The 22,028-nt window shown below is 33.5% G+C and overlaps 1 protein-coding gene across 2 annotated transcripts in view; it reads left to right on the top strand.

Moving 5' to 3' along the window:
* The window catches only part of slc25a42 (solute carrier family 25 member 42), an 18,942-nt gene extending 1,851 nt beyond the window's left edge, over positions 1-17,091 (top strand). For both annotated transcript variants that reach the window (XM_067362563.1, XM_067362562.1), the window contains exons 2-8: positions 4,056-4,209; positions 6,652-6,763; positions 8,630-8,655; positions 8,912-9,078; positions 10,092-10,208; positions 11,521-11,672; positions 13,918-17,091. In XM_067362563.1, the coding sequence (XP_067218664.1) occupies positions 4,114-4,209; positions 6,652-6,763; positions 8,630-8,655; positions 8,912-9,078; positions 10,092-10,208; positions 11,521-11,672; positions 13,918-14,243 (996 nt within the window). In that variant the 5' untranslated portion in view covers positions 4,056-4,113 and the 3' untranslated portion in view covers positions 14,244-17,091. The remainder of the gene's footprint in view (positions 1-4,055; positions 4,210-6,651; positions 6,764-8,629; positions 8,656-8,911; positions 9,079-10,091; positions 10,209-11,520; positions 11,673-13,917) is intronic.
* The last annotated feature ends 4,937 nt before the right edge of the window (positions 17,092-22,028 follow it).

Below are 22,028 nucleotides of genomic sequence, written 5' to 3'. Positions count from 1 at the left end.
ACTCTTGTTATTCAACTATGCCAAGATAAATTCAATTTTTAATTCTAGGGCACCTTTAAAATAAATGTATACATTAGCTTCCTTTTAAATTTTAGGATCATATTTGGTATATGGCCATATTCATCTTCACATCTGTGCTATTTAGTTCCATATAAGATGTTGCTTGTCTTTATACTGTCAACTTTTGTTGTTTCGCTCTTTGCGAATCACAAAGTGCTTTCAGTGGATCTGTCATCTGATCCTCGGTGAACAATAAAAGACTGAGAAAGCGAGACGGACAGGAGGGGGTGTTGGAAAACATCCCACACTTCAACCCAATAAGAAAACAGATCCTGCTTTCAGTTGCTTTGGCGACCTAATCATTAAAAAAAAAACCTTTCACACTTGAGATCCTTGAACCCTGTGTTATTTTTTAACCCTGGGTTAATAATCCTAGGGTTATCCTGTTCTGTGTCACCCTGTGAAACTACACATATTCCAGTTTGCATGACCAGTTTTGAGACACAAATGCTAAGAAATATGAATTAAAACTACATAAAAACCCATGTTAGATTTACAAAATCCCCCTAATATTGTCCCTGAACAAAGAATTTGATGTTTAATGTTACAGGATTATTTGCTGACATCTATTGAGATTTGTTCTTGAGATTTGTGTGTTAAGATGCATTGAATTTTTAAGTCTTCTCAACAATTTGTATGAAGAAATGATGCTTGGTTAACAGTTTCATGTATGAAAATCTCAATTGTGAAATGTTGCTTAACCCAGAGTTTGAAAAAATGCTGTTAATCTGTATTGTGAAAGTCCTTATCGTGGGTTAGTGGTTCTGAATAGTCAGGTGTGGATCTCACGCCACAAAAGTCCCAGGATGGCTGTGATCGAATGCGTCACATCTGATATGCCGTGTGGCATTTTAAGGTTGAGGGTCTGCGGGGGTTTGGTGTGCGCTGAATGTGTGTCCGTGTGAAGGACCTTTCACACACTGAGCTTCTGGTTCCAGTTCACGTCCTCAACCTCTCTCCCCTGACGCAGAGAATAGACCCCTGGTTTTCTCCTGACTTAAACTTCCCTGCCAAGCTACCTGATTGTGTCTAGAATGCCTTATTCATAGATATATTAAATGGATAGTACACCCAAAAATGAAAATGATCCCATAATTTACTCACCCTCAAGCCATCCCAGGAGTATATGACTTTCTTTTTTGGGCCAAACACAGAGTTATATTTAAAGGGACCTATAAGAACCTATGATGTAATATCAGTCTCTGGTGTCTCCAGAATGTGTCTGTGAAGTTTCAGCTCAAAATCCCCCACAGATCATTTATTATAGCGTGTCAAATTTGCTCCTATTTGGGTGTAAGCGAAAACACGCCATTTTTGTGTGTGTCCCTTTAAATGCAAATGAGCTGCCGCTTTCCAGAAGAGGGCGGAGCTTTAACAGCTCAACAACAACAAAGCTGGAGAATCTCACGCAGCCAAAATGAGGAAAGTGTTCAGCCTTACATTGTTCAAACTGATGGAGAGACTCAGGAAGAAGTTACAACTTTTAGACGTTTCTGAATGGTTAGTGGATAAATTGATGTAGTTGCTGTGGAGTTGATTCAACTCATCCACTAGCATGTGCCGTCATGTTCATCTTTTGTGTTGAATTGACCCTCGTTTGTGAAGCAGTCCGGCGTAAAATGACGGCATTTACAAAAACAACTCTTCCTCTTCTCTAAAGCAGCCCAACATGGCCCCGCCCCCTTTGTTGAGTGTTCTTGGGGGCGGAGTTTATGTAAATTTTAGGGTTTGTGATGTCACTAACCCGGGAAGGAGCTCATTGTAGTCCCTACCAGCCGTTTGTTGTAGTCCTATATAATTCAGTTTTAATTCAACTTAAGTTGGTTGCCAATTAAGGGCACTTATCTCATTTTTAAGTGTTTGTTTTTCACCTAATATTTATATTTTATTTTGTTTCACATGTATGTATTGAGATCTATTATCCAAAGTTAAGTGTTGTTTAATTCTGTTGTATAACACAAGCATTTCTGATCAGGCATTGCAAACCCTTGTAGCCCAGGCTGATGAACATTTTGGTTAGGATCTTGAATTTCGCATAACACCAGGAGTGTCCACTTGTTCACTTCTTATATTATTGTGCTGCTAACTAGTGCCACTGAACCATTAGCAGAAATAAATCATGTTTAGATTATATTCAGAAGAATATTTAACGCTGTATGCTATATTTAGCAGTGTTGCTCAGGCCCTGTTCGTATCCCAGGCTGTCAGGACCCTGAATAATTCAGCATTTGCGCTATTATTAGAGGTCCATCTGTGTGACCCTTTCAGATGTTATTTGAACCAGACGCTTCTGGATTCCTGTCGGCACGTCACACATCACTTCCTGTGACCTGCTTCTGCTAATCAGTTGCATTTTTTTGAATGAGTAATTTTCATCACAACTGTTTACACAGACAGATTAATTCAGTATTTGCCATTTATGGTGAATCTGTCTTAATATAATTAGGATGACACACAATCATCCGGACAGGATGAGAAGCCTCAGCGTGAATCTCACGAAAATATTTCACTTCAAAATCCAAAGAAAAAATGAGATATTACATTTTGCATGAACAAAATGAAACTTTTTGTAGGAATATATTCAAGATTTGCTTTTTTTTCTTTTTTTTTTTTCTCGAAATTATTGTTCATGGGGTTGCTCCGATCAATCGATACTGCCTACCGATTTCTTGTCGATCCCGATCATTTAAGCTGTTGACGGTCACTGTTAACCCCTTACAACCTGAAGGCATTTTTAATGATTTCACATGATTTCAATAATGAAAACAATAATGCACATATAATGTTTTCCAGTCGTTAAAAAAACAAGGTGTCATCAAGTATGTGGTCTCATTTGATAGAAAATAATTTGATAGAAAAAGATTTTGATCATGTTTAGAGGATCTTATGTCACAAGACTGCTGAGAAAACCCCAGAAAAAAGTGATAATTTATTGATTTATTTTATTATTATTCATGCAGCTTGACATGATGATTATTAAAAAGTATATTTGACAGTTCATAAAATTAAGTTGATTCACAGCATTTGAAACCACAGTAGCCTATTAATTAACCCTTTGGTGCTCTTTGCGTGTCGGTCAAAAATAAAAAAAAATGATTTCAATTAAATAAATGTACTATGTTTTAGTTTGATAAGGTTTTTTTTTATTTAATATTTTGTATTATTAGGGGATTTTTTTTGGTACTGAATTATATTTACGCTGTAGTTATAATCCATTTATTCTCTTTTTGAGCATAGACCTGAAAAGGAAATTTCCAACATAAACTTAATTTTGTTATTTGTTTCAAAGATGAGACTTGGCAAATTATTGCTGAAGTGAGAAAAGTTTTAAAAATTTACATAATTTTACATTTATTGTTATGAAATATGCACAAAAATACTATTTTCAGTTAGAAAAAGCATGTTCTACTCTAAAACTGCAAGAAAATCTAAACAAGCATTGTTCCAAATTTGAGCTTGATATCTCAAAAAATGAGCTTTCATTAATATTTTGTTTGCCTGCAGTACCAAACGCTTCCACTAGATGAAATTTGTCTCCCATTCATTTCCAATGTGCTCATTTTTGACCTCGAAGAGCACAAGTGTGACTATTTTTTTCAGGACACATAACCTTTTTTAATCATGTCCGTGTGTGTGTGTGTGTGTGTTCATATAGTAAGTGCCAAAAGATTTACCAAATTTCGTACGTTTCTGATGAAGTAAAAATTCTATAAAAACATATAATTTTTTGGTCAAAAATGTCAGAAGAGCACCAAGAACCTCTCCAAACTGTTTTACTGAACATAAGATCTACTTGCATGTGTAAACGCAACAAAGCATGAAAACATTTATAATTACACAGAATAAGTAATAAGATCCTGGTGGATGAATGACGATCTTCCAGCGCTGTCCTATTCTGTAGCGCGCTGTAAATCAGGACCTGTCAATCTCCAGCTGTAGGCTCGTTAGGAAAAATATGGATGTTATATTATAATATTAATCTCATGTCTTTCCAGGAGTGGTGTGAGTGTTTGCGTGTCAGCCGGCGAGCCACCTGCCTGCTGTCGTCTATGAATGGATCAGGTCGGCATGGGTAATGCGGTTCAGGAGCGCAAGGGGGCGCTGACACAGGGCGAAGTGCTGCCACGCCCCGCCTCCAGCCAATCAGAGGTAAGAAAGCTCGCACTATTTGGTTCCAACTGATTTAAATTTTAAGTTTGAAGAAACATTTACTCGTCCTCATGTCATTCTGAAGCCGTGTGACTATTTGTGAGCATTCTGATGAACATCTTTTGTGTTCGATGAAAAAACACAAGTCCTGCTGGTTCGGAGCGACAGGAGGGCCTGTTAATGATGACAGAGCTGAAGAAATAATTGCACCATAGCAATGCACATTCATTGTGTCGTTAAAGAATGCAGATGTCAAAACCGGTTTGTGAGGTGTTTCAGGCTGGCCTTCATTTGTGCAACAGGAAGGATGGAAAATCTGTGTATTGAAAGCGTCACAGTGTTTACAGTCTACAGGAAGTCAAACTACCAGTGGATTACTCATAGTTCCTGTAAAACCTGACAAATGAAATGATAGACTGACGTGGAAAAGTTTATTGAAATGAAAGTTTGCATGTGTTTTTTGTTAAGTGTCTTATTTGATACATCAGGCTTTTAGATAAACATGGTAAGAATATAAAGAAAAAACAGCTCAATTTTATTCTGCATCCCAAACTGAGCAAAAAATATGCAATTTAGTGCAGATATTTATATGGACAATAAGTTAATGAAATTCTCTTGCTTGTAATGTAAATATGAGATCTTTAAAACAGTAGATACTCACATAAAATGCATATAAATATCTGCCAATAATGTCTTCATAAAATATTTAAAAGATTATCAAAAATCTGTAGTTTTTAAACATATAATGCAATGCAATACAATGATAATTGACAGATGAACAAGTTCCTCAAAAGCCTCATGATCATATTTGATTCACATTTGAACACTATTTTTTCTAATAAATAATGTCTGGATAATCAAGTAAACTAAAGCTGATTTAGTCCAGTAAGATTTCATCTTTAAATATTGCTAACAACATAAAAGTTTTTACGTTTACTCTATTAAATCAGTAAATATTTCACTGCATGTTGATTATTTAGAGGCCTTGGAAATGTAAATATCAAATATCATATGATAGGAAAACATTTAACATCTAATACCCGTTCACTTTAAAGTCGGATTGGCCATTTTATCAGGGGAAAATGTGTGACCTCATGATCTATTTACAAGTTCACTATCTTGGGATCAGATGTCTGCTGGAAGAAAGTTTCTCATCTCTATCTCCAGTATTTTCCAGTGTTTTCTTCAGCCGTTGTCTCTTCTCTCGCTGGTTCTGTAGAGTCACTGTGTGCTTTAATGTTTAATGTAGTCGTGTTCCTGTCTTCTGATTGGTCAGTAATGACTGTTTTATAATAACAAGTCACTATAATGTCATGTTCATCCGTGACTGTGATCGCACTATGACCTCTTGTCATTTTATTTTCATTTAATCTATGATTTTCCAGAAATGTGGGATGATTTCATGCTCAAAATAATGTCATACACTTTTATATTTAGAATAAGAGTCAGTTTCTATTTCAGTAAGCTGTTATTATAGTTATTATCATGACCATCATTCATTATTTTGCATGATGCTTTTGTTTTTATTTCCATGTGGGCTGCTGACCGTCTTGTTTACAGTAAATCCCATCAGTCATCTCAGTGTTTTACGAGGGGTCACAGGTTAAAATGCACAATTAAATTGTGATCATGACTTATCAAATATTACCTTGTTACAGTGAAATATTACAATAGTTATAATATTACAGTATTTTTATTAAGTAATATTAATAATTATTATTGTTATTATTAATTTATAGCCATATTGATATATAATCACAAAACTTGTGCAGCAAATTTGTAATTTTATATGCAATTTTTTATCGCAGTATGATTTCATGAAATCATGCAGCCGTAGTATGATGAAATTAGTCTGAAAATTATAAAAAAAAATTCATGCACAATTATCCGTGAGCTTTATAAATGTATCTTATAAAGCTCATTGATATTTATGCATGCATTTATTAATATTTTTGAGACTAATTTCATCCCATACTCAGGTCTGTAGTCTATGGATAGTCAATTTTTAATTGCGTCTGTTATGTTATGGACGTTTTGCATCCTTCATATTTTGATGGACAGGCTGTATCCGAGCGGTTACTCCAGTTTCTTAGTAAGCCGTTCAAACAAAAGACAAGTATTGTCCTTCAGCCCTTCAGCATGCTGGGACTTGATTAATAAACCTGGTATTCGGACAATCATTCAGGTCATGGGTTTGTGGGTGGAAACAGATTAAGAGTGTGAATATAAACCTGTTCTGCTTTATAAAGATTAGAGGGAAAGCTTGAGTCATTCCCAGAAGCCTCAGTATGTGGTCATGCCTGGACATGTTCTAGATTAGAGCACAGCCTTACTGATTAACACTGGGTTTCCTTAACTATTAGAAGACATGGATTGATGTATTTATTTGGTTATATGTTAAGATCTTCATGAATCATAACTAATCTGTGTGTGTGTGTGCAGGGTTTTAAACAGGGTCGGACAGTCTTGAACTCTCTGCTCTCAGGGGCGTTTGCAGGAGCCGTTGCTAAAACTGCCGTCGCTCCGCTGGATCGAACCAAGATTATCTTCCAAGGCAAGAAGAACTCTTAACTTCCTTGAGTGACTGACTAAAGTATTTAAACACTTATGCACGGCTTAAGATGTCTCAATGTCATTGCATCAGGTGCACATTTTCAAAGGAAGTGTCATTCTTATGCTGTGTCCAAACTGTACATCAACAGAGTAGGATGTCCAAATACATAGTATTCGAAAAACAGTAGATGAAAAGTACCTGGATGACCTGATACTGTATGTCACATGACAGTGACAACATAGAAAATACTTTTTAACAGTCTCAAAAGCAAGTTTCAAACCAAACGTAGTACATCATGTGATTTCGTACTTTACACCCGTGGTTCCTCTCTACTAGGACACCGTCCACTTAATAGGGCTGCAAACTTGTCACCTTCCACCAAAAGCCACTGTTTTGAATCCAAAATAGGTCATTTGTGTAATTTCGATGATTTTGGGTCAGTTATAACGTGCATTTTGCGCTAACTATTTTCCCAGATTTGTAATGAGAATTGTTTATAAATCTGTTGTCAGCAAAAGTTAAGGTTTAAGGTCTCCAGATAAAAATTCCACCAAAATAAAACATTTGAAAGCAAAGAAATGAAGACAGCCGTTAATATTAGTGTTGTCATTTGTTGTATTACTGTAAAAAGATTATTTTTGTTAAATAATATATTTTACAGTGCAATACTTTTATTACTATAGTAATATATTTCTATGTTTTGTTTAAATTTTATTACTTAATATATAAAAATAATATTTAAATTTCTATGTTTTGTTTAAATTTTATTACTTAATATATAAAAATAATATTTAAATAACAACAACAATAATCATAAAATAATAATAACAATTATTATTATTGTTATTGCATAGTCATATTGAATATTTTCCATAAAAACAACAAAATTAAGAGTTTTTTTTAACTCATAGGGCCCTATTTTAACGATCTAAGCGCATTTTCTGAAGCGCAGGTGACTTTTGCTAGTTTAACAATGCAAAAAATGGTCCAAAAGCGTTGTCTCTAGCACCTAGTCTCTTAATGAGTCATGGGTGTGTTTGGGCATAAGAGTCTCATAGACACCCTCAACCTGACGAGTCAGTTTAAATACATGTGTGTATTGCCACGATTGGTCAAATAATTAGCCAATTTCATTCATCATTACTGCAAGTCTTATACATGCAATGACTATCCATTATGACATTTAGGCATTTTATTTTGTAATCCTTTTATTTTTAATATTTGGCATGTTTGTGTGCTGCTGCGCGTCCCTGTGTGTGTAATAAGCAGATTGTGCACCCGCCTGTAGACGAATATTACTAACACACCCTTTAAATAACAACCAAAAAAAAAATACTGCATCATTGACATTAGAGCAGGTTTTTGTTGGTCAATGGTGCAGTCGTTTTCAGTTGCATCAAAACAGCAACACGCCAACAATGCATCTGAACACACCTCGACAGGTACATTTGCTATTTAAACAATGTGTGCGCTGGACGTTAAAATTTCAGGCTGAAACTAGCATAAAACACTTGTCGCACCTGCCGTCACATTGCGCCGGGTGTATGATAGGGTCCTTCAAGGGTATGTTTTATCTATATAATAAAATTGACTGTAAATCCACATGTTAAAGCGGATATCGAAAACACCTGCTGATTGAAAGACACTGACTCTTTACAAATGATGAAGAAAGTGACATTAGATCTTGATCTGATGCAACGACATTCAGACATTTCGAAAAGTGACGACTTTTGGTGCAACTGTACGAATGATTCGTTTAGTTGCACAATACATTTTTTTTTTTTTTTTTTTTTTTTGCTGAAATGTTGCTTTTGTTCTTCTTTTTTTTAGCTGAAATAACATGTGAAACTCTTTATCTTGTTTCAGTGTCATCTAATAGATTCTCCGCTAAGGTTAGTATTTTACTGTGTCTTTTCAATGTGAACATGTCAGCGGTTTTGCATATAAATAGATCTGTCAGTTTGCAGATGACTTCGTATATTTTGTGATGAATGCCATGATTGTATTCCTGTAGCTCTAACAGTAGATCAAGCCGCTTGCAACACCAAGGTCATGGGTTCGATTCCCAAAGAGTGCATGAACTGAGATGGTCACTTTGGGTAAAAGCATCTGCCAAATACATAAATATATAAATGTTGTCATTTCCAGGAGGCGTACAGGTTAATTTACCGCACGTATCTTAAGGATGGGTTCTTCAGTCTGTGGAGGGGAAACTCGGCCACTATGGTGCGCGTCATTCCGTACGCTGCCATCCAGTTCTGCGCCCATGAACAATACAAGAGGATTCTGGGACAGTATTACGGCTTCCAGGGCAAGTGAGTCACTGGTGCTTCACCACTGCACATTTACATTTATTCATCCAAAGAAATGAGAAATTAAACAACAGGATTACAGTTTAAGCTACAGATTAAGTGACAGGATTGCTCAGAAATATACGAGCTGGTACAGAGAGACACTGTGAGAGCACAGAAAGAGAAGGGTTTGTTGTTTTTATGTGAAGCATTTATCAACAGCAAATAATGCAGCATGACACTTAGTTTTTCATGATTTTATTCAATATTATTTTCCCACCCATGTGGCCTGCAAAATGTCAGCCGTTAAGAGAGGTGGGCGGGGGCCTATGGTGTGATGCTATAACTATTCGATGATATTGTGCTCTGGAGGCAGTCATATGCAAATATATTTGCCCATCATGTGACATCACAGATCCCACAATATCAAAACAAACCATTTTTGGAGGTGATTAAATAAATGCTTTATTTATAATAAGGAAAATTGTGAAACTTGCAGGATGTTTTAATGTGCCAAAGACCTCTTATATGTCAAAAGATCAAGAAAATTTTGATTTCTCATGTCATGCCACCTTTAAAAGATTAAATATAACTTCACACAGACATCCGTGTTGCAAACCATCGAAGTGTTGCATGCTTTGATAGTTTATTTTAGGCCTGCTAGACTTCTGTTGTAAATGCACTGATGTAAACATGTTTCCTGCTTGTTTATACTGAGAGATGAGGGGAATTTTTGTCTGTGATAACTTACAGCAGATAACACAGAATATCACTTTAATGACTGAAACCTTATATTAGGATTTTAAATTGCTCTTTTATAGCATTTTAACATGTTACTCGCCATGAAAATAGCCAAGGAAGCTGGCATGGCCTTAAAAACACCAACCAACCAACCAACATTTAATGACTGAATCATCTGCACATATCAGACATGCATCACTACACAGATATGACCCATTTATTTTTGGATTATAATAAACATGTTTTGCAGTCCAGCCAGTTTAATGTGTTAATGGTGAAAGTTTCCTGTTTTCCAGAGCTCTGCCGCCTGTGCCGCGACTGCTGGCTGGTTCAATGGCGGGAACCACGGCTGCCACGATCACATACCCACTGGACATGGTCCGCGCACGCATGGCCGTCACACCCAAAGAAATGTAAGAAATTAAGATTCTTAGGAAAATAATCCATCTCTGTGAGTCCATAAAATCAATGACTTCTGAAGCGAAACGATAGATGTGTGTTTTAACTTTTTGTAACTAGAAATCAATGCTTCCAATCTACTGAGCAATCACGTGATCCGTGATGTAAGTGCATGGTGAAGTTTGTGGGAAAAGCAACGGATGACCACTGTCATGACAAATCGGGTCCTCCCTTGGAATTGTGTCTCCCCAAACTGTCAGTTAATGATTATCTGAAGAATATACGAATGATAAAAATACCCATATAGCTTACTATATAATGCATAATAAATATTTTTTACACTTGATTAACTGTTAATTAATAAATAAATAATAATTATAATAGCCTATTAAGTGAATAATTGAACATCATTCATTTGTTTTAATTATAACTGAAATATTTGGAGATTTAACACTTAATTTATTACATAATTACATTAAAGATGATTGTGAATACATGTCGGGTAAGTGCTAATGCATGTATAAACTAAGCTGTATGCTATGCTAGTACATAAGCTAACTAATACAGACATAAATGGTCATTATGACATAGTTGAATGGCCAGATGATACGCAAACTACTCTCTTGGCTGGATAAAGCAAACCAGTGTCTTGCTAGTAAAGTTTTGATGGATGAGGATTACGGTAACATACAAGAGTCGTACAGTAAGCACATGTGAGTCCATTATTATATTGATGCACAAACCGTGTATGAGCGCTCTCGACGCACTGATCGCACATTGTATTTCTGCTCAGACACATTTCAGTACTTTCACATTGTTTCCACACATGTTCTCAAGTGTTTTTTTTTTGGAAAGGCACCTAAATTTACCTAGGAAAAAGCTTGCAGAAAATACAGTTTTGTGAGAATCACACTTCTATCTGATGGTTTACTTAGCAAATGATGACAAAACTAACATGTTAAACACGATAAAATGTATCGTCATTTCATGATAGGTATGCGATTAATTGCAATTAAAAAATTTCACTAATTTAACTTTTATAGTTAAAAATTATTTTTCTTACACAATCCTGTCATTTCGCTTCAGAAGATATTGATTCATTCAGTGGGGTTGCATGGATTCTTGTGGAAAAAAAAAATGGAGATATGAGGTTTCTTCTCGACAGCGACGAAATCCAGGTTTTCCAAGACTGTGGTAATCTTGGTTCTTTAAAGACAACACACACAGTTGTTGAGAGGGTGAATTAAAAAAAGACACATCTGGATTTTTCATCTTGGAAGTTTGTTAAGGGAACAACTGATTAAGTGTGATGTCACTGGTTCTCAGGTACAGCAACATCCTGCACGTGTTCGTCCGTATCTCTCGTGAGGAGGGGCTGAAGACGATCTACAGGGGCTTCACTCCCACAATCCTGGGCGTCGTGCCGTACGCAGGACTCAGTTTCTTCACCTACGAGACGCTGAAGAAGGTTCATGCAGGTAGAAGCCCACTGCGTGTGTGTGTGTGTGTGTGAGAGAGAGATACAGGATTTTTATAACTTTAAAAGTTTCACTCATTTCTATTTCGTTTTTATTTTTATAAATAAATTGTTTGTGTCATTTTTAGTTTGAAATAATTGACTGATTTTAGTTTAGTTTTCATGGTAACTCTTTACAACAAGGTCCCATTAGTTAATGTTAGTTAATGCATTAGCTAATAATGAGTAATTAATTTGTTACAGTATTTATTAATCTTTGTTAATTTTAGTTAATAAAAAATACAGCTGTTTATTGTTAGTTCATGGTCCATTTAATAATATTAACTGATCAATAACTGATTTTAATAACGTATTAAGAAATGTGGTAACACTTTATAATCAGTATAATGTAATAGATTATTTTCAAATCATTTAATTAATATTTTATAAACAGTAGTTAACACATTAATGGACTATATACAAATAGTGAATTCTTCATTCATTGTCACTGTAACTAACAAAGTGTTTTTTTTTGTTTAATTGATTCATATGTAAAGAGTTAAATAATGCTTTGTTAACAACATATTAACTCTAAATAGTGTATTTTTAAACATTTTAAGGAACACTGAATATGAACGCAATTAATGTCTAATAAAGTTTGGTTTAAAGCACTTTGTCATTTTCCCATTTTCCGTGATCTAATCTAAAGCTTGTTAACAAACAACGAATTAACAGTAAATAGCAAAGAATAGTGATGTAAATAACAAAGCATGATTTAACTCCTTTATATATAAGCTAATTAAATAATTAAGTGTGTTTAAATAATTAATTACAGTAACAATGAATGAAGAATTCTCTATTTGTATATAGTCTATTAATGTATTAGCTATTAACTATAAACTAACAGTTTGCAAATTACTTTATTAAGCTATACTTTTTATAATGTGTTACCAGAGATGTTGAAATTCACTAAGATTAATAAATGCTTCAGAAATGTTTTATTGTTAGATCATGAGCAAACAAAATGCAAAGTTTTACAAAAAAAAGAAAAAAAATTAATTGAAGTAAATGTTTTATTTAATATATTCATTTCTGTCACCCCCACTTTTTTTATAGACAGAAAAAAATGCACTATCCAAACTTTTTCCTTTTTCCAAATGGTTGTAATTCAAGAATACTTTGGAATATAAACATAAGGCTGGTCTAGTTTTAAAGATGAAATTTGGCAGATTATTGTAGAAGTGAAATAACTTATGTAAGTGAAACAGAAAAAAGGTTTATGACAATGTAAAATGTAAAAATATATTTTATATAAAAAACAAGTTTTACTCTAAAACTACAAGGAAATCAAAGCCAAAAATCTGAACAAGTTCCACATTTCAGGTTGATATCTCAAAAAATGAGCTTTCAGTAAGATTTTGTTTGGGCGCAGTACCACACTAGATGACAACCATTACTGACCATATAAGGGCGCCTCCATTTCCATATATGGTTTGAGTGATCTGAAGCATATATTTCCATTATTTTCATACAATTTATGAAGTAGACATCCTATATAGAAGTAGTATGGGAAGCTTTGGCAGAATTTAATATGAATTCAGCCTCTAATAAACATACAAAACAACATTATGTATTTTTTTTTTTCTATTAAAAACATTTTCAGACCTTTTTGTCTCAAAAAATTGAATGGATGTTATCTTTTGAACTCTTGGCATGAAAGCAAACATGTTTCAACCAATCTTTAATGATTTTTCATGTTCATCGCCATTTCAAAATAAAAGTCTGAACATGTCTTATGAGTATGAAAATATGCAAATTGATAAATTACTGCTCCTCTGTCACAGAATCAGTCACCAAATATGAAAACTAGACATTCTAAGCTTTCAAATGATATATAGTTCATCAAGATTAGTGTAGAATATTACTGTTTTAATTATGTAATGGCTGTGGGCACGCCAGTGGGCCAGTGATAGTTAACAGGTTAAAAATCAAATTAAAATTTAAACAATTTTATTTAAACTATTTTGGCAGACAATGCTTAGAAAGTTGGGCCTTGGTTTATTAAGCTTTTATAAACGTACCTTAGAAAAAAACATTTCTGATGTGCATCAACAATGACACTGACATATCTTAAGATGTTGCTTTCAGTTAAAACAGCTCAATCATGCATGCTAGTCTGGGACTAGGTATATTTCATTTAATTGTGCATGTTTTATGCATCATAGTGTCTCATAAGCTTCAGTAACGGGTGTCTCCTCTCGTTTCAGAGCACACGGGCCGCTCTCAGCCGTACTCGTACGAGCGTCTGGCGTTCGGCGCGTGCGCGGGGCTGATCGGTCAGTCCGCCTCGTACCCGCTGGACGTGGTGCGCAGACGCATGCAGACGGCAGGCGTCACCGGACACACCTACGGCACCATCCTCGGCACCATGCGTGAGATCGTGGCGGAGGAGGGCGTGATCCGCGGCCTCTACAAGGGCCTGAGCATGAACTGGGTCAAAGGTCCCATCGCTGTGGGCATCAGCTTCATGACCTTTGACCTCTCGCAGATCCTGCTGCGCAAGTTTCAGCAGTTAGGCTACAATGTGCGGTAGCAGCGTAGAGACAGGAAGTAAGAAAAGCAGAACAAATGTTTCTTTTTTAACCTGAGCATATGCTGCCAATGAAGAGGACGGGGAATGAGAGGCGTGTCCTGAGTTTTGATTTCTGATGCAAGCATTGTGTGTGTAGAGTGAGTGAGTGTGTATTTGGTACAGAGACGCCCTGAATGTACGTCCTGCCATCACAGACCGAACGTCCTGTAAGTGCAATACTGACTGAATGTGTTTCTGGACACGTCCCGCGTCCCGCTTTGAGCTTTGATGGAATACAGACACATTTCGAGTTTACAGCATGTTACTCTGGATATCACTTTCATATCAGGGTGAGTCTCATGAAAATGAGCAAGAACATGTCCGGCCCATATTTCAACCCAAAATCAAAAGATTTGTGTAATATTCTTAATGAGATTTTTCAGAAATGGCGTGTAGCCTGATTTAGGCCCTTTAAGATTTTTTTGCATTATTTTTTTGCATAAAAATTAAACACATTTTCCCCAAATTATCTATTATTTAAAAGTATAATTATAAGTATACTTTATGGTACTTATTTTTAATTTAATTTAATTGCTGATTTTAATTTAAAAAAAAACAACAACAACAACAACACATGATTTAAATACATTTTCCCTGAATTATATATTGTAAGTATACTTTATGGTAATATTTATTTTCAAATTTAATTTAATTGCCGAATTTAATTAATAAAAACCTATTAAATTTAATTAATAAAAACCTTAAACACATTTCCCCCAAATTATATATTATTTAAAAGTATAATTATAAGTATACTTATGGTATCTGTTGTTTTGAATTAATTCCATTGCTGATTTTATAAAAAAAAAAAAACAACAACACATGATTTAAATACATTTTCCCTGAATTATTTATTATTTATATAATTGTAATTATACTTTATTTTAATATTTGTTGTTTTGAATTAAATTAGTTGATTTTAATTAAAAAACACATGACTTAAATAAAATTTTTGCCCGAATTGAATATGTATTTTTAAAATTATAGTTGTAAGTATACTTTATGGTAATATTTATTGTTTCGAATTTAATTTAATTGCTGATTTTAATTAATACAAATCCACATGACTTAAATTATACATATACAACCCACTTTCCTAAATTATACATTATTTAAAACTATAATTGTAAGTATACTTTATGGTACTTAATTGATTAAAAAAAATTAAAATGACCCCCCCCCCCCTGCATTTTATATATATTTATATATATTATAATATATGCAGTCATAATCCATTGCGTTGATGCATTATATCTTTTCATAAATTATTGTTACCAAACTTAAAATGCATTATAATCGAGTATGCAAATTGGTTGAAATTATGTTTTAATGCATTATACTTTCAAAAGGTGTAACAATAAAATATATTGTTGTATTGTTAATAAAATATAAGTATTTTACCTGAGATTACAGTTATTCATGAGATCATGCAATGCATTATAAGGTACATTACAAGGCATATTTGATGCATTAACATACTGTCATAATGCATAAAGTGTTACTGAAATCCTGTTTTATTTATTTTGGGGTGAAATATGAGCTGATCATTTCATGTGATTCACACTTTTTCATCCATATCGCTGATCCAGGACAGGATAGTAAAATGATGTGTGTGTGTGTGTGTGTTTTGTGTCTTGCACATGTGCAGTTGTTATGTGTGTGGCTCCCAAGTGCCTGGAGACAGAAAGGAAACATGAACTTCAGCATCATCTTCCCTCACACAGTGTTACTAACTGGTCTAATTAACCAATGTTCAGTTGATGATGAACAAATAACAGACATTCACACCACTGGTGTGTTTAATCATTTACCGAAATGAGAGATTTTAAACTTCAGTATTAGTGTTAAACCTTCTTTTTGGATAAATATTTGAATTATACAGTGACTCCAAAAAGTATTTGTTCACTTCAGTCAATGTGATTCGTTAGATCTGAATCTGATCAATTGTTTTATCATTTTGTGCATCTTCCTTTACAATAAATGTCATCTTTTTTTGATGTTTTCTCATCTCATGTAGTGACATTCAGACATTTTAAAGGTGTATTAAGTGTTCAGATACTTCTTGGGGCTGTTGTATTTACTCACAGTTATGTGAACTAAAAACCCTACATGATTCCTGCTAACTGGACAATCACATGATGCTCAAGCACAACGATTATTATCTAATAAATGGCATTAAATGGCTTTTAAACATCCCAGAGGCCTAATAAAACACTGAGATTCATTTGGAGCAAATGATTCTGGAAACTGTTTGAATTCAGAATCACTGGTGAGATTCATCTTGAAGTTCATTTTATTGTGACTCGTGTCACGGTGAATCGTTTATCGAACGAATCTCTTGCTCTCGCACTAAAATGACTCGGTTGAATTCAAGCCTGTTGTTTGTAAATCGAAAAGATTTGTGCCAAATAAACTAATGATATTAGAATCAAGCTTTTTTTTCTCTCCATTTATTCATATTTGCTGAACACACTCTTGTAAATGTGATTATTTGGGTTTTAGACAATAATTGATTCAGTGTTTTTCATCGAGTCCTCTAGATGGCAGCATAAAGCAGCAGCTGAACCGAAGCTCTTTGTTTGCAGCAGCTTTTGTCTCTTGATTTGATTTGAGAAAAGTTCAAATTTGTCTGAAATGTGAAAATACTGTTTAAAAAAATATCATTTTCCATAACATATAAGTTATACTTTTCAGGCTGCCTAAAAAAATTCATGAATATGTAAAGAGTTGCACAAAGATATCAAACCATTGTTTTGCACAACATACAGTGTAATTAATGAACTGTATTTAACTACAACATATAAAAGATCCTGAGAACAGTTATTATATATACATTATATAGTGACTCTTGTCTTTTTATCAGTGTGATTTAATTGTGTTCACTTGATGGCCAACACATATTAAAATAATATTTATTTTATTTGAATGCACATAAATTATTCTAAATTGAGGAAGTGTTGAACGGGAAGTTTGAAACAAACACAAAGAACAAAAGTGTGTGTTATTGTGCTTTTGATTCAAAACCTGATGAGATACAAAACTTGTGACAACTTGCCCCGATCTGCGCTATATGACATTATATAGTGCTTGTACTGAACTTCTCTGTTTATTTAGGCAGATATATTCTAAAGTTCGAAAGAAATTAATACTTTTATTCAGTAAGGATGCATTAAATTGATTGGAAGTGACAGTAAAGACATTTATAATGTTATAAAAAAATTGTATTTTAAATAAATGTTGCTCTTTAGAACTTTCTATTCATCAAATAATCATGAAAAATAAAATGTATCAGTTTCCACAAAAATATGAACTGTTTTCAACTGATAATAATAATCATAAATGTTTCTTGAGCAGCAGATCATCATATCATAATGATTTCTGAAGGATCATGTGACACTGAAGACTGGAGTAATGATGCTGAAAATTCAACTTTGATCACTGGATATAAATTACTTTTTATCATATGTCCACATAGAAAACTGTTATTTTAAATTGTAAAAATATTTCACTATTTTTACTGTATTTTTGATCAAATTAATGTGCTCAGGTGATCATAAGAGACAGAAACATTAAAAAAATCTTAGACCTGATATATTTGAACAGTAGTGTTTATAATAAAAGTGATTAAAACAATCATCAAACACTATAAGAAGGGGGGAAATTAATAAAAGTGTATTTAAATTAATTTAAAATCTTTTTTTGAATCTCAATCAGTTGAACCCCATTTAGCTACATAATTATTATGATTAGTATTAATTTAAACAGTTAAATCAGATTTCAATCTGATGTACAAAACATGAATTTACAGATTTGAAAATCAGATAAACTTCATATATTCAGTAAACGAATGTCATTTTGAAACACAGACTGCATTATAATCAATGAATTATTCTCTTATTCACCACTAGATGACGCCACAGACCACCTGATCCTGAATAATCCGGATCTAACGATTCTAGACTAGAGTATCGATGCCCTGAACTTGACCTGATGAACCCCTCTGTCTTAATACAAGTGCTGTTATATTTAATTTTTTAATTATAATATTTCTTATAAATCTTTTTAGAACCTCAACAACATATTTGAAAACCCATAATAATAATAATTATAATAATAATATAAAAGATAGGCCTGTTTTTGTTGTTATTATTATACTAATATACATACAATTATTATTATTTTACTAAATATGCATTTGCTGAATATTTCATAATATATATATATATACCATTGTATCACGAATGTTTATTTCCTATTGCTGAATGACACTGATCTTGAGACACAGATGAACAAAAGCACACAGACACTGATGCTGATGCTGATGCTGGGGGCGGGGTCACCGGTCGTTGCCATAGGTACCTGGAGCTGTGCCGGAGTATTTGCATGTATTCAAATTGCTCATGAATAATTTACTACACAGCAACCACCGCTGCAGACACTGATGTGCTGTTTTCATCACTACATGTGCTGCTTTACACTCCTTCTGAAAGTCACTGCAAAGACAAGAGGACGAGTGACACATCAGACCTGTGATGATGATGATGATGATGATGCTTTCATAACTGTCATAATATACCATTGGAATAGATAGATAGAGATGATAGATAGATAGATAGATAGATAGATAGATAGATAGATAGATAGATAGATAGATAGATAGATAGATAGATAGATAGATAGATAGATAGATACGTGGTGTTTATTGGCTCACTGAATTTCACAGGAAGTGGTGTCACAGTTATGGAAACAGCTGACTGGAGGATGTCAGAAAGGGGCGTGTCCACACAGAAAGGTAAATTATATTTATTATTCCATTTAAAGGGCCAGAGGCTCTTATCTCACACAGATGTTTATTTGGAAATCAGTGCATCACACAATTTGCCTATAATACATTTAAAAATTGTTAAAATATTAATGCATATTATTCAAATAGGCCTATATTAGCCTTTAGTTTTTATTCTAATATCTATTTTAATATTCAGATATACTTGTTTGACATGATATAGTAAAAACTACTAGAATATCATTTTTACGTGTGATATGTTTTCTTTGATTTGATTCGTAGACAATCATTTGTTCATCAAAGCATGTTTTAAAGATTTTGTTGGTTTCTTGGCATTTCTACGGAAGCCTCAGAGGCTATGCGTTATGATTGGATTGTGTTTTGTTTGGTTGAAGTTGATTCTCGAAGTTTCCTCAAAAGATGTTTTCTCTTGTTTTGTCTTGTTCTGGAGGCAGCAAGAGTCATTTCAGTGTCCGACACGTGAGAAAGAGCAAACTTTGACATCACACTGATTTATGCTTTATTAACTCTGAACACTTTCACTCGAGCGTCTGAAAGCGATTGATTCAATGATGATTGATTGACAGATGCTGATCAAAGGTTTGCGGCGGATTAATGGTGAGTGACGTACAGTTTCTATTTCGTAAAGCGTAAGAATATTAACTAAACACGGGAAAATAATTTGAAGTAATAATTTATGCTGAAAAAGCTATCCCCTTAGGCTTCCGTAGTTCCCAATATGGAATTTTAACTATTTTAACTATTTGAATTTTAACTGTTTATAAACAAACTGTTTTTTAAACATACAAATATACATAAAAAAAAAATCACATATAATTTTATGTAAATGGCTTATATATATATATATATATATATATATATATATATATATATATATATATATAAATATATATATATATATATATATATTTAAGCATCAAAACAATAAGTGTAATACAGCTTTGAATTATTGTTGTTTTTCAATACATCAGAATGGGTTCTGTTTAATTTGTTTTTTTCTGAGCAAAAATTAAATATCATACATTTTTTACATAGATTTACAGAAGACACCCACTAAAATGTCGTTCAGTGTAACAATCTTGTCAGGGATATTTACAACAAAAAAATCTATTTATGCCATATTAAAAACTAATTACTTTTACCCCAAATGCTAATTACTAAACTTTGCCACTATCCTAGGTTTTGCCCATTTGACAGCAAGAATTTTTTACTAATTTAAAATACAATAAAATTAGTATGCTCACTTATTCTTGTATATATTTTAATACGTAGAGGTTAGAATAAGTATGTTGTTTTAATTTTTACATAAATATAAGTGTTACACTGAATGGAACATTTTTTCACCCACATTTTGACATTTGATCCTCCCAAAACTTCTTTGAAACCTTAAAAGTAGATGTTTTACTTGCATTTAATGTGCTTTCTATAAAATCACTTTTGTATATTCATTTGATGTGGACATCTAAATGTCTTTGACCCATATTATCAATACAATTAATGTAAATAAATGTCTAAAGTAAATGTAAATAAAGTAAAATGCTGTACCAAAACATATGAATTTTGTATTTCTTACATAAGATGTAAATTATTGCCCTTTATAAAAAAGTTATTTTTATTAGCCTATTATCTTAAAAATAAGTTGGTCAGCTGTTTCTCTCTCATTTTCTGCACTTATTTTAGAATTATTGATCCTGAATCAAAACTCAACACAATTGTAAAACCTTTTTTATGAGTGAAGCTGTATATTATATATATATATATATATATACTCTGTGGTCATAAAGTTGGGTCATTTCTGTTATTTCTACTCAATTTCTGCATTAAATCAATCAGTCATCTTGGTTGTTAATGAATGAACAAAACAATTATCATAAAGCACTGTCAGGTGTAGAAGTGAATTCAAAGTAAAGTGTTTTACTGTCTGTGCCTGATAAGATCAAACCAACTGACAAGATGAGACGTTTATTCAACATCTGCATATGATCCAGATTAAACCCACAGACCAGTTCAGTTCATCTTAGACCATTAACAGCGTTTGCTCCTTCTCTGAAATGTATTCAGACTCTGAACTTGCACTGAATGTCATTGCATCACATGCAGAATATTAAAGCAAGAGTCATTTATTGTAAAGAAAGATGCACAAACAAATCCATAAAATACCCAAAACAGTCATGAAGATTTTCCCCTTTATACATGATGACATAAAGCATAATGTTAAACACTCACACCAGACAAAGTCATATAAGTAGAGGCTTTATTGAATATCATCACACATTCAGTATTGTTCAAGGTTTAAATGATAAACTACAGCTTTACTGGTATTTAATTGCTCATTTCAGTATTATTTTCTGTGGGTCATTACATTACAGGTCCAAATGTTATTAAAATATTCATGTACAGATTTTATAATTCATACAGAGTGCTTGAGGAGAATGTGTGTGTGAAACAGAGAATCAGTCACATTCAGCGGCTGAAATGCAACGCTAAGCGTATCTATCTGTCAGCATGTGCATTTTTAGATTCACTTACCTGTTTTATGAGCTCACCTGTGTGCTGTGAACCTCCATGTGCTTCTGCGGGTGATGATGATGAACAACAGCAAATATCCAGAATGTGTTTGTTTTCTACACTGAAAGCCAGTAAAAATATGAACACGATCATGCAAGTCAGAGTAGGACCAATTTCTCCCAAAAATAGTTTCTGATGGTCTGTGTTTGTTTCCATCAGCGCTAAAGTCCACGGGTGATGTTAAATCGCAGATTCATCCTCCATTTGGATGTGACTGAGTCCGTCTTCCAGCATCACAGGAAGTGACATCAGTGAATCTTCAGAGCGACGGAGGATCTCATCCCATCCCAATTTGTCTTTCATGTCTAATCTGTGGAAAAGAGCATAAAAACAACATCAGTCCATCATTCTGTATCTATATTAGTATTTATGTT

Source organism: Chanodichthys erythropterus, chromosome 16 (assembly GCF_024489055.1).
Source record: "Chanodichthys erythropterus isolate Z2021 chromosome 16, ASM2448905v1, whole genome shotgun sequence".
NCBI lineage: Eukaryota > Metazoa > Chordata > Actinopteri > Cypriniformes > Xenocyprididae > Chanodichthys > Chanodichthys erythropterus.
The sequence above is the reverse complement of the archived record's forward strand: the minus strand, read 5'-3'. Positions and strand labels throughout refer to the sequence as shown.